Genomic DNA, 13,416 nt, shown 5'->3' on the forward strand with positions numbered 1-13,416 from the left:
AGTAGGAAGGGGGTGAGTGGGAGGCAGACTCCCTGCTGAGCAGAGAGCCCGATGCAGGGCTCGATCCCAGGACCCTGGGATCATGACCTGAGCTGAAGGCAGAGGCTTAACCCACTGAGCCACCCAGGTGCCCCAATTTGGCTATTTTTTTAGTTGGGATACTCTGTAGGCAATTATTTCAGTAATGTTAACACTCAGAAATAAAATTGTTTTCCTGTTCTGGGAGCTTGTGTAAAAGTTCAGAAGGAAGATGATTAGATTTTTCTCCCCATAAGGTTAAAGGCCCCCACAATCAGGACTTTATTAAAAGACAGATACTCTGTGACCACAGGGGATAGAATTTGCTACCAAAATAATAGGAATTCTAGCCTTTACTTATCCCTTCTACAATAGAAACAGCAGGAGGAAGCTACACGGGATATTTTCTGGAATGAAATATGAAGGCCCTGCAGTTTGTTACTGGACCCTCGTAATCTGCTATGGTCAGAACTGACCCTTTATATGCACATGTTGCTTTCTGCCTGCAAAGCTGCTAAGTAATAGGAGCTTCACAACTTCCTGGTAAACACTCTCTCCTCATAGTTCTCTAGTACAGACAATGGCAAACACAGCCTTTCAGAGGCAGATCCCATCCTGGCAATTCCTTATTACCCTAGATCTCTACTGCTAAGAGGGATTTTGAAAGAATGTGCACACCTCCAAATGGTATGATTTTAGGCCACTGAGAAAGACTCTCAGTCTTAAAAAAAAAAAAAAAAAAAGGTAATCCTTCTAACTTTTGCAAAACACAGAAAAAAGACTTGTATGCAGAGATGTTTGCTGCAATATTCATTGTAGTAGCAAATAGAAAACAATCTTTGAATAAAAGAATAGGGTAATTACTAAATGTGATATAGGCATTAAAATAATGTTTATTAAGTATTTTAATAATATGAAGAAAAATATACTTAATAATATTAAGTGAAGAGAGACAACATGAAAGTATACAGCACAATTTCAAACTTAATGGAAAAAAGGTGAGGCACAAACGAAAAAGACTAGAAGTGAAATATACCAGATAAAATACTAAAGACATTTGCCTTGGGTGATGAAATCATTGTGATCCTTCTTTTACATCTGCATTGAGCACATTTTTTTTTTAAGATTGATTGATTGATTGATTGATTGATTGATTTTGACAGAGCCAGAGCACACACGTGTGCACACACACAAGAGGCAGGGGAGGGACAGAGAGAGAGGGAGAGAGAAACCCAAAGCAGACTAGCCACTGAGCAGAGAGCCTCACCAGAGGCTTGATCCCAGGACCCTGAGATCATTACCTGCGTCAAAATCAAAGAGTTGGCAGCTTAACTGACTGAGCCACCAGGCGCCTCTGTATTATGCTCATTTTAGTCACTGAATATGTTTCACTTTTAACATCTGAAAAATAAATACGTATGTCTTAAAGGCCCTTTTCTACTTCTTCACAGATATCTAAAATACCAGTAGGAAAACTCTAAATTGTATATTCTCTCTAGCAAAAAAAGCACGTGGGGGACCTGACCACTTTAAACATGATCTGCTTAGTTCAATTCAACTACTAGTTATTGACTATCAGGTTGGAGATTCTGTTTATCCATTTATATTTTTTGTTGAGACCACTCAATCTCCATTTATCTCACTCACGTTTTTCTGTCTCACCAGCCATTTCCTCACTGTCAGCCATTCTTCATGTGGAACTAATTTTGATCCCAACTCCAGATGTAGACATGTAACTAACAGCTTGGTATTCTTCTGGTCACACTAAGTTTGAAAAGGGAGATGTTTGGGGTGCTTGGGTGGCTCAGTCAGCTAAACATCTGCCTTCAGCTCAGGTCATGATCTCACCTGTGCTCGCTCGCTCTCTCTCTCTCTCTCTGTCAAATAAATAAAATCTTTAAAAAGGGGGCAGGGGGTGGGAGGAGATGATCTAATCAAAGCCAGTTAGAAAACAAAATGAGTATTTTCCTGAGACTCTTGAAAGAAGGGCAACTTTTCCCCCACTGGTATAGTACCTGACGCTATGTAATATCCTCGGTCACCAGAGGGCCTCACATAGAGTTTGAAAATGAAACCATCATGGCCCAATTAACACAGGTCCATTACTTCTAAATAGCAAATCCTCTACCAGGATGAAAGCAAAAATCAATTTAGGCTGGATGAAGAATAGAAGCAAATATCTTCTACACCTTACCATCCTGAAGTCAAGATTCTATAAAATCAAGCCCAGGTAACTGCTAGCAGAGGGCAGGAAACTCCTACCTGAAGCCAAATTCAGATAAAAGACAGAGGTAGCTGCCATACGGAGGCTGAACAGGAATATTAATAAAACTCCACTCCCACTCCTCCAAGCCCAGACACAAAGAGATTTCCCAAGACTAAGTAGAATGAGGGCAACAGACAACCCTCTCTACACTTACTAGAAGCTTAGCCCTGAGTGACAAGTCAAGGAGGCCACCGCAGGGGGAGGAGCAAGAACACGGAGAGAGACCACTTCAGTAATGCAGGCACACACTGATGGTTGATCTGGTTCCAGCACCTGCACCCTCTTTCCTTCTATGCCCAAGATCAGAGATCTGTGAGTTTTGTAAAAACAGACCTGGAGGTTTTATCTCTCACAAGCTGCAAATGAGTCCAAAGTATAAAATAGCTGCTAAACTAATATGGTCTTGGCTTATTTTGCAGTTGTTGAAGTGGTCACAGTAGTGGTAGTAGTGATGGTAGGAGTAGTGGTGGAGTGGTGGCAGCAGTAATAGTAGTAATAGCAGTGGTGGTGGTAGTAGTAGCTAGCCCAAGGCCATGTCAAAGACCTAAGGCAGTTAGAGTAGGAGCTTTGGAGTCCAGCTGCTTGGGGGGTACCAGATCTGTTTTTGCTCCTTCTTAGTTTCCAGATTTGGACAAATTATATAATTTCTCAGTGTATCATTTTGTAAAATTGGCATTGACCACTCAAGAGTCCGTAAAGAAGATAAAAACTCTTGTTAAGATGTGCACGAACATTACAAGATGACCTTATCAGAAACATCTTCAGTAGCTTCAGTGTTGTGTATAAGATATAGACATGACATAAGATCCTGTCTCTGCTGATAACAACTCACAAACAGTAGAGGGAGAAGGATTAACACATGACTCTACTATAAAACCTAGTGAAAATTGCCAAGATAGGAATTCAAATCTACTCCAAACAAGAAAGTGAAGTGTGACATAGGGTCTCCCTGATGGCTTTAAGGAAAGGAATCAGGTTTGAGATGGGTAATGGGCAGGACTGGTAAATGGGCAGGACTCAGATGGCCAGGTATCAAGGTGGAGACATGAAAGAGAAAGTCCATAATGTGTTCTGGGAAAACAAGCAGACCACATTTGGGTAAGCAGAGAAAATGGCATGTAAGTAATTGACTGCTGAAATTGACTAAAGGAAAAACCTACACAGGATGGCTTGGTCTCCAAGCTAAAGATCCTTACTTTGCTTGATGATTCCAAGTTGAAAGAGGGCAAAATTGCAGGTAAATGTGTGCCATAAAAATTGACCTTATTTTTCCATTAAAAAGCAAGTAAGGGGCACCTGGGTGGTTCAGTGGGTTAAAGCCTCTGCCTTCGGCTCAGGTCATGATCCCAGGGCTCTGCGATTGAGCCCCATATGGGGTTCTCTGCTCAGTGGGGAGCCTGCTTCCCTTTCTCTCTCTCTGCCTGCTGCTCTGCCTGCTTGTGATCTCTGTCTGTCAAATAAATAAAAAATAAAATCTTTTAAAAAAAAAAAAGGCAAGTAAAAATTACCATTTATCTAGCCAAACTCGTTTCTTAGATTCTTTTGTTTTTGAACTGGCCTCAAATCCTTGATCTCACAGTATCATTTTTACTGATTCTGAGACTCAAGTACCACCAGAGCTTCAAAATCCTCCATCCATGGCTCCAAGATGCTAATAGATTCTGTAAATGCTGAAATCTTGCAGTCCCAGCCAGAGCCGTGTGTGTGCAACCACCAAAATCAGAAAGTGTCCTAGCCTGAGGGACATATTTCTCTGGAAAGTATGCAGCACACTGGGCCTCCTCTCTGTTCTGATTTCTGAGGGGGCATCTAGGGCATAGCTGTGCTCATTGTCCAGAAGAGTAGCCTTAGGCTGAGGACAGAGTTGAGGAGACAGTGTTCTGAGCCGCCTTCCATCTCAACCCAGGCTCTGGTTTCACTGAGGTTTACTTGACAGGCATCCAGAAATAGCTAAAGGCCATGGAGGTAGGTGATCCCACTCTGGTTAGTCTTTACAAAGCTTTAAAATAGCGACAAAGACTTGAAAATGGCACCCAGGAATGAATCTCCTCTGGACACATCAACAGTGCGCTAATGGTTATGAAGATCAAGTTCCTATGCTCTATGTCTTCTGTAGGCCTGAAGACCCTATAGGGTTCAGCACTGGTTAATCATTTACCAATGGATTTACTCTTTATCCATAAGTAATTCACATTACAACTTCCATAAATTTCCAGTTCTCACTTGATATCTCCAGACATGTTCTCCTTTCCTTGACTAAAAACTCATAGGGCTTTGAAAAAAATCAAAAGTGTCACTTAAATTTCTTAAGACATTTCATAGCAATTTTACCCACCTGTTTTAAAACTTTTGAAATCACAACATTGTGTGTATTGGAAAGGACCTCAATAAAACACCTGCATTGGTCCCTGGTTCAAACTAGTAAAGTATTATTATTTCCACCTTATAAATGAGACAAAGCAAAAGAGATGTGAACATGATTTGCTTTAAGGCCATAAGGATAAATAATGGCAGAGCCAACAAAACAATGCTGGTCTCCAGTCTCCTAATGTGTCTCTTACAATTACGCCCTGCCATTTTTGCCACCATTAACAACTAAAGGAGTGCATCCAGAATTTGGCAAAAGTAAGAGGCAGTAAACAAGGGTGCGTGGGTTGCTCAGTCAATTAAGTGACAAACTCTCGATTTTGGCTCAGGTCAGGATCCTGGAGTTGTAGGATCAGCCATATTCTGCTCACGCTCAGCAGGGAGTCCACTCTCTCTCTCTCTCTCTCTCTTTCTCCCTCTCTATCTTTCTCCCTCTGCCCCTCCCCATCTAAAAATAAATAAATCCTTAAAAAAGAGAGAGAGAGAGAGACAGTAAACTTTTGTATTTAAACTGGGGTCTTAAGCCATAGCCTTCCATATACTTAGTCAAAGGAACTTAGTCATATTACTTAACCTCTCTACACCTCAGTTCCTACATGTGCAGGAGAGAGATGATAATTTCTCTTAGGGTTTCTGAGACAATCAAATACATTACTATATATAAAGTTCCCAGTCCGTATCAATCACCGTCTAGGTATCTGCTACACAATCTCTATTTCCATTGCCAACCTGTGGCAATTTTATTAATTTTAATTTAATTTTGCTAATTTTACCTGTGGGATTCAGAGCTTGTGTCATATTCTCCCATTGTACAGATTAGGAACCTTAAAGACATCCTTAATCCTACTCATCCTGTTCACCTCTTCTGTCTTACCCCACGGTCTATGGATTGTGAAGTCTTTTCAATTCTAATTTCCAAGTATCTTTCAAATCCCTTCTCTATACTGCATCCTCTATGTCAAGGCTGCCGTAGCATGCTGAATCTCTTGTTTATATACTCCCCAACTTGATCCTAGTACAGTTGTTTTTTTTTTTTTTGACCAGTGTTTGGTAGTCATTGGAAAGGATAAAATGTGCACTCGTGAGGGTGTTTTACAAAGTTTTTCATGTTTGGGCCCTCAGCTACTCCTCCGAGGAAATTAAATGCCCTCTCCCCCCTTGGCTGTGCTGCTCCTTCTACTGTGCCCCCACAGCTCTGTGTTCATGACTTCCACCTGTTTCATCAGTTTCATTGCATTTGTACCCCTGGTTCCTCCGCTTGTAGGGCCAGCTACATGGCCACGTGTCTGTGGAATCCCACAGGGCCCTGCTCTCGAAAGTGCCCTGAACTTGTTTTAAAGCTCCGCTAGAGCCATCCTGAAATTCTTAATAATTGTTGAACAAAGGACAACTCATTTTCATTTTGCACTAGGCCCCACAAATTATGTACTCAGCCCTGCCCGCTCGACTGTGAACTCCTTAAAAACAAAAGCTTTTTGCTATTCACTCAAAATCCTCCTTGGTTAGCACAGAGAAGTCCTGGCATGGAGCAAGCTTTTGGTAAATATTTGTTGAATTTATACATGAACGGATGAAAGGATAGCATAAAGCATCTCATACAAAAATAGTGTAGTATGGCTAATTAACTCCGAAGAATAAGCTTTGTTTTTGCTTGGGGGAAAGAGGAGTCAATTGATAAATTCGCAAAATGACTGGCCATTCCAAATAAATAACACAAAATTTCCTAAGTTTCTTTTTTGATTATTCAAACTGTTTCTCCCTTTAAGCCCTGCTGCCTCCCTATTCTTCTCAGAATGCAAAACTGCAGGTTAATGGAGCTTGGAATTGTGCTATCAAATACGCCCTGACTGTTTGTGCCAAGCACTACTATGCTCAATTCTGGGAATAGTGAGAAAGGGAAGGGAGAAGCCACAGAAAGGTGAACTAAACAGGGTCCCTGTCCTCAAGAAGCAATTAAATCTTACTCCTCAAGAGCTTATATCAAAGATGAGTTGACTTCATGGGAGTTCTGCAGCGATGAATCAAGAATAAAGACACTAGACTTGGCCAGTAGCCCAGCTTCCTGAACATTTCAACTGACAAAATGTCTCAGTCTGAACACAATTCCCCCACTATGAGATCTGTGGGTTCACTAGTTAACATGGGCAACCAACTCAGAGGTGCTCATGGAGCATAATAAATAAGTAGCTATTGAGGTGGGGGGAGGTGCTTCTGCTTCCCGGTGTTAGAGAAGAAAAGACAAACATCAGTTATGAAAGTGAGCCAAGTAATTGGGGAGGACAGATGTCCCTTGCTCATGCTGAAGGCACGATCGGGTTTCCAGTGTGGCAAAGACCACACACCACCCTGCTGCCTTATTATGCACTCCCCGCAGTACTAACTTCTTCCTGTTCTCAGAAACAACATGGAAGTTCAAAGAGAGTTTCTATAGCTTTTCCCGATTCAACAGGTTTTACTTAACCACTCTGCTACTTGACCCAATAAGAGTGATAACATTGAGAGAGCCTAGTTAAAAAAAAAAAAAAAAAACCATAAATACCAATAAACATATAGAGATGTGCTCAATTTCAAATCAAAGAAATGCAGAAATAATAGAGCCACAAAGTATCATTTTCACATAGCAGGTGAACCCAAGTTGAAAAGATTGATAGTGCTCAACATTGACACGTATGGTAGAAAAGGTAAGTATTCTTTAAAAAGATTGCTTGTCAGAGTGTAAATTAGTACAAGCACAATCTTCTGAAAGGCAATTTAGCATTATGTATCAATCAAAATTTAAAACACACATCCCCTTTTATGCATCAATGCTATTTTTAGGACTTTATCCTGAGGGGAAAAAGATCTGACAGGTATGTGAAATTACATGTGCAAATTGTCCATCACAGCCAAAAAATTTAGAATTAACTTAAGTGAGCAACATGAGAGATTTGCTTAATATAACATAGTTCATCCAAATACAATTTAAATGTTAAAATAGTTACGTGGAGCTACAATTCTCAGAAGAAAAATATAGCCATGATATATTTTCAGGTGTAATGAAAAGGACAACTTAAAAAATATATAGATGGAATGACTCCATTTTTTGTTGAAAGAATATATTTATGAATATGTGTATGCATGCTTTTTGGAATAGATTATGACTGGTTTTATTGTGTTTTGGCATTATCCGTAGTACAAATAAATGGATGATATCCAAATACAACATGCTTCCTATATTAGACATGTATCGGGGGAGAAGGGAAGTCTTAAAGAAATGATATGTTCAGTAGTATGCTGGTAAATATTTAACAAATGGCCTTCAGGTGGGGCAAGACGCAAGTCCTGTGTAGCACTGCTGATTTCTATGGCATAAATACTCCCAACATTACTCATTTTGGGTTACTGAATATGGAGTAGAAAGAGCTGAACAGTAGCACACCACTATGTAGTATTTCCATGATACAAATACACAGATGTAAATAAACACAACAGTATAGAGAATATTAAAATGTAGTAAAAAATTATAAAGTTTCGTATGTTAGATGAGTTAGATGAATTTTGTGGATTCATCTTTTATAAGTCTTTAGAAGGAAGGTCAACAATACTGATCGTGTCTGAGTGGAAGATTTACGAATTATATTTACTTCATTTTTTAGATTCTTATATGTCATTTCAATATTTTTATAGTAAACATGTTATCTTTATAATCAGAAGTATCAAGGGGTTTGTTTTCTTATTCACTAGAAACTAGGAAAGAAAAAAATCAGAGAACAATTACTTTTAAAAACAAGTCTTACTAGAATAAAAACAAAACACTTCCCCAAAAGGAGTATGATTTCGTAATGGTATAATGAAGAACAACCGTGAGCAATGTTCTAAACAATTAAACCACAATATTAATCAATTAACCACTTTGTTAAGTCATAGTATAAGGAAATAAGCCCTTGTATTTCTTTATTTAAAATATTTTATTTATTTGCTTATTTGACAGAGAGAGCAAAGGGAGAGAGGAGAAGCAGACTCCCCACTGAGCAGGGAGGCAGATGCCAGACTCAAGCCCAGGACCGTGGGATCATGACCTGAGCAAAGGCAGCCGCTTAACCGACTGAGCCACTGAGACACCCAAGCACTTAGTATTTCTAAGGCATTTCAAAAAGTATTTCTAAGGCATTTCAAAACATAAATATGTACCCACAGAATTTCAAAGGAATTCAAGCTCCCAGAAGGTCTGATACTCCCTTTCTACAAATAATGAAACTTAGTTCCAATGAGAGTTGTGGTTTTCCCAAAGTAAGCAGTACAGGGCTGGGTATGAGGTAGCTCAGCTCCTCTCCATTTATAAATGGTCTCTGTAGCTTGTGAATGAATAAAAGTATACAGTCCTTACTTATGGTTACTTAGATGACCTCACTTTGGGATTAGTAGTCATTCAACTGGTTAATTTCTGAAGCCCTGACACTTCCTATCTTCATTTAGATAATAGCAGCTTATACTCACCTAAGATTTTGTATTTCTCAAAACACTTGCCCATAGATTATTTCAGCTGATCCTCATAAGAGCCCTGTGAGGCAGGTGGAGTAGGAAGGACCACTTCTATTGGACAGATTTGGAAACAGGGTAAAGCAGCAGGTGACTAGCCTAAGGCCAGTGAGAGCGGGGCCACTGGTCCACTTGCAGCACTGGCTAGGAAGCAGTTTGCTCTTTGAGGCTATGAGGAAGTCATCTGGGTGAACCTGCTCTGAAGGTTACATTCTCCCCTTTTCTTACTTGTTAAATTTCAAACAAATTCTTTCTTCCCTTGACTCCTGTCTTACTTTGCACTTAAGATTATTATTTTCATATCACCTAGAGTTGCTCTTTAATTCCTCTTTCTTTTGTTCTAGAATGGAAGATAGTCCCAGGCATCTTTAGGCCTGGAAACATTCCTGTTCTTCATTTGACATGAGGGCTACACTCTAGAATGTTATTTTTTCTTGAAATTTGAAGTGATTTCTATTATTAGAGGAATGTCTTCTGCAAAGGTCCAAATAGTGTATATTATAAAGCAAGAAACTATAAACACTTTGATGTGACACATTTCTAGACAATTTCTTGGCTTTCTAAAAGGGATTAAAATTTAAGTCAGAGGAGACAGACTTATTCAGGAAATACAAGTCTACAAATTATATATAACAAAACAGATCTTAGGAAATCTAAGATCAGACATTCTCTTAAGCTTTGTTATCTTAAGAGAAAAAGTGTGTTCTGTTAACAGTACAATGTCCTGGGGAAGGACTGAAAAAGGGATCACTGGTCTATATTTAGGTCCAGAGACAAAAGAGGTGCCAACTTAATCAATGTGGGGCCTCAGCCCCTGGACTTACTGACTGATGCCACCTTAGACAAATTCCCAGTGCGTCAATTTCTTCATCCTTAAAGTGGGAATCATAGCATGTATCTCACAAAGTATAGTAAAAACCAAAATAGCTAACGGCCAAGAAAATACTTGTTAAACGAAAACTCACTGTAAAAATACATGGATTATCTTGAAGCTATCTTGATAATTTTTGTGAGATCTTCACGTTTACAACGCCATGGATGGACCTAGAAGGTATTATGCTAAGTGAAGTCAGACAGAGAAAGACAAATATCATATAACTTCACTCATATGTGGAATCTAAAAAACAAAATAAAACAAGCAAACAAAAACAGGCTCATAAACACAGAGAACAAACTGGTGGTTGCCAGAGAGGAGAGCACTGAGGGAATGGACAAAATAGGTGAAGGAGACAAAGACGTACAAGCTTCCAATTATAGAGGGATGAAAGGTACAGCACAGGGAATATAGTCACGAATATTGTAATAACCTCATCTGGTGACAGATGGTAACCACACTTATTGTGGTGAGCATTTCATAATGCAGAGAATTGTCAAATCAGTATCCTGTACACCTGAAACTAATATGACCTTGTATGTCAATTGTACTCTATCAAAACCAAACAAATAAAAAGAGATCTTCAGAATTTTGGAAGTTTACAACTCTAGGTGAGGGGGGCATGGGGAATGGAGTAGTGAGTTACAAAGGGAGAGAGTCAGACACAGCAACAGGCAGGTGGCCAGGTTTCTCCAGGCGGAACAAGATGGAGTGCTCAAGACTGCATATTAATGGCCTCACCTCCGCTGAGACCGCTGGCCAAATGACTCTGGGCCAGAAAGCACAGAGCCCCTTTTCCATACCAAAGGCCCTCTCCTAACTAGACTTCCAACTGCCCACAACATGATATGGACACCCTGACGCACTGGGCGGTGCCATTATGAAGATGAAGTCTGAACAAAATCGCCACACTGCACTGTGTAGGCTAGGGAAGGAGTCGTTTCCCTGGCACTAGGAATGTCTGCTAGCAAGTGGATGACTCTTAATGACTATTGAGTGGCAAATTGTCAAAGAGCAGAAATGAGTGTATGAGAAGAGAGTGGGTGTGTTTCTATCTGAAGATGTGAGGGAGGATCCCCTGACTTCTGGTGAAGAGCATTTCAGATGAGGGTCAACAAGTTTTCAACTTAATATAGAGAATAACAGAATATTGACTCTCCAAAGAAAACATTTTGGAGAAACAAGGATGATAGCCAACAGAGCATTAGGAAGTCATTTCTAGTGATGTTTGTGTAGGACCTAAAGAGAATGGTCATTCAGCAGTCCAATCTGAAAGAAGTAAGGAGATGGTTAAGAAGCCCATATCCGTTCGGGTGCTTTCTATTCCCTTAAAATTTTTTCAGCTTTGATAGCACAAGGGATCTACTCTGGAAGGTCCAAAAAATGTTGTTGCTATAGGAACAGGTAAGCAGATTAAACTTGAAAGACCAGTTCAGGAACAAAGAATTTAATAGTCAGGGCTAACGCAATTAACCAGGATAAAATTTAAATAAATATCTTTTGGGTTTGTTATTTCATTACTAATTCCAGGAAGATAAAATGCTATTATAGAATGGGAGTATTGCATTTTAATTACACCATTACTGGCATAAAAGACTATACTTACTCAATTAACAGAAAGGCCTTATTAACCAAAAGTACGCATTTCTAACTCTCTCTTGATTACATTGTAAATGAGAAATACAGCTTTAAATTCAGCAAGAACATAAGAATCATCTCTGACTTTCCTATAGTTCCCCCAGAAGAGAGCACATCTAAAGTAAAAGAGACCATGAATTACCAAGAGTTGTCTGTAAAAAATCTCCATAACAAGAGACCTATGAGCAAAATTTGAGAAGTAAACATAAAAGTGTATAGGCTGATAATTGCTAATATTTTACGTTTTCCCCAGCCAACATTGTTTGCGAACACAAATATGTGAGAAGAGAGGACAGTCAGAGACTCAGCTGCACTCCTACCTTACAGTGGCTATTCTGCTCCCTCCTATCAAGGAATGCACTGCTCCCAACATTAGGGGTTTGCTGAAATTATTTAAGTTCTGAACAGAACTTGCAGGACTCGTGAGGCTCGAAAAGGCATCATAAAGTGGCATTGTGCTTCTCTCCCTTCTTGATAAAATGAATACAATGTGTTCAGCCTAGCAAATTTCGGCTGTTAGAGATTATACTTACAGGACAGAAAGATTTCTTGGACGCTACCTTTTCTCACGTAATACCAGAATCAAATTGCAGAGAAGCATGTCAGTGTGTCTGAGAGTGTGCGTACCCACGCACACGTGCGTGGTGTGTGTGTGTGTGGCAGGGGGACAGTACTGGAGGCTAGGAAATGGGAATGGGAAGAGGGGAGTGTGGCTAGAATCTTACCATCTCATTCTCTTCACCTTCATTGAGCAGAGTGTGCTGGCCCTTCTCAAAGTGGTCCCCCATGAAAAAGTGATTCCACTCCTCCTCCCTGGCCTTCCCGAGCAGGAGCCTCCGGGACCAACTTGCCGAGCCACCGCAGCTCTCCAGCCGGCCGAAAGAGTTAATGATCCTCCAGGTTAAGACTCCTTCTTGAACACACACCTACTCTCCGCAAATGACAATACTTAGCAAACTGGACTCCTCCCACGAGTCACCCTCAGCTCTGAGGAATTTCTGCCTTGCTTACTGCATTGTCTCAGAGCAGCTGTCCCAAAACAGGCTGCTCCCATGCCGGTCTTTTTGTGCCCAACTTCCAGGGAAAGAACTCATTGCCTGCCCAGTGCCTGCCAGCATAAGACATCTGACTGCAAATCCAACAGGACAATGGGGAGTTGGCAGGACCTTTCCAAGGAGTGGGGGAGCGGGCTCAAGAACTCCCAGGTCACTGCTTTATTCACAGAGGCTAAGGAATTGGGGGTGGGGAGGGCTAACAGAGCTGCAAATTTTATTTGATTAATGAAAGCCCCAATCCACCAGCTTTTAATAGTATCCTCATTCATTTTGCTTACAAAAGGTACAAGTTAACAACTAATCCTCTTCCAAAGTTATTTGTGGCCACATTTCTTTGCGTATGCAAAAAGCATTCTACTTAACGTGTATGTGGAATTAAGTTCACTTTGGGAAAAACATAGAGAACAAAGGTGTGATCAAACTATTTTATGTGGTCTCCTTTCACTAAAATATTGGTGGTTAAACTCTTCAGGTGGTCTAGAAACCAAATATTCAAGTGACTTTGTGGCAAGACCCATTTTTTAATTTATCCACACATCCATTCAATACTCACTATCTGAGCACAGGGACTACACATATAAATCAAGTCCTATCTGCTGCCCTCAGACTGAGGCAGGCATTCAAGCATGCAAATAAATACAATAGAAAGCATTTTGTTATTATGAAAGCTGGAACAAAGA

At 40.2% G+C, this 13,416-nt stretch overlaps 1 protein-coding gene across 5 annotated transcripts in view; it reads right to left on the reverse strand.

Moving 5' to 3' along the window:
• Positions 1 to 12,733, reverse strand: part of ATP13A4 (ATPase 13A4) — a 122,284-nt gene extending 109,551 nt beyond the window's left edge. For all 5 annotated transcript variants that reach the window (XM_032869263.1, XM_032869264.1, XM_032869265.1 and 2 more), the window contains exon 1: positions 12,407 to 12,733. In XM_032869263.1, the coding sequence (XP_032725154.1) occupies positions 12,407 to 12,469 (63 nt within the window). In that variant the 5' untranslated portion in view covers positions 12,470 to 12,733. The remainder of the gene's footprint in view (positions 1 to 12,406) is intronic.
• Positions 12,734 to 13,416: the final 683 nt, after the last annotated feature.

This window comes from Lontra canadensis, unplaced genomic scaffold (genome assembly GCF_010015895.1).
Source record: "Lontra canadensis isolate GAN:19392208 unplaced genomic scaffold, GSC_riverotter_1.0 scaffold38, whole genome shotgun sequence".
Classification (NCBI taxonomy): domain Eukaryota; kingdom Metazoa; phylum Chordata; class Mammalia; order Carnivora; family Mustelidae; genus Lontra; species Lontra canadensis.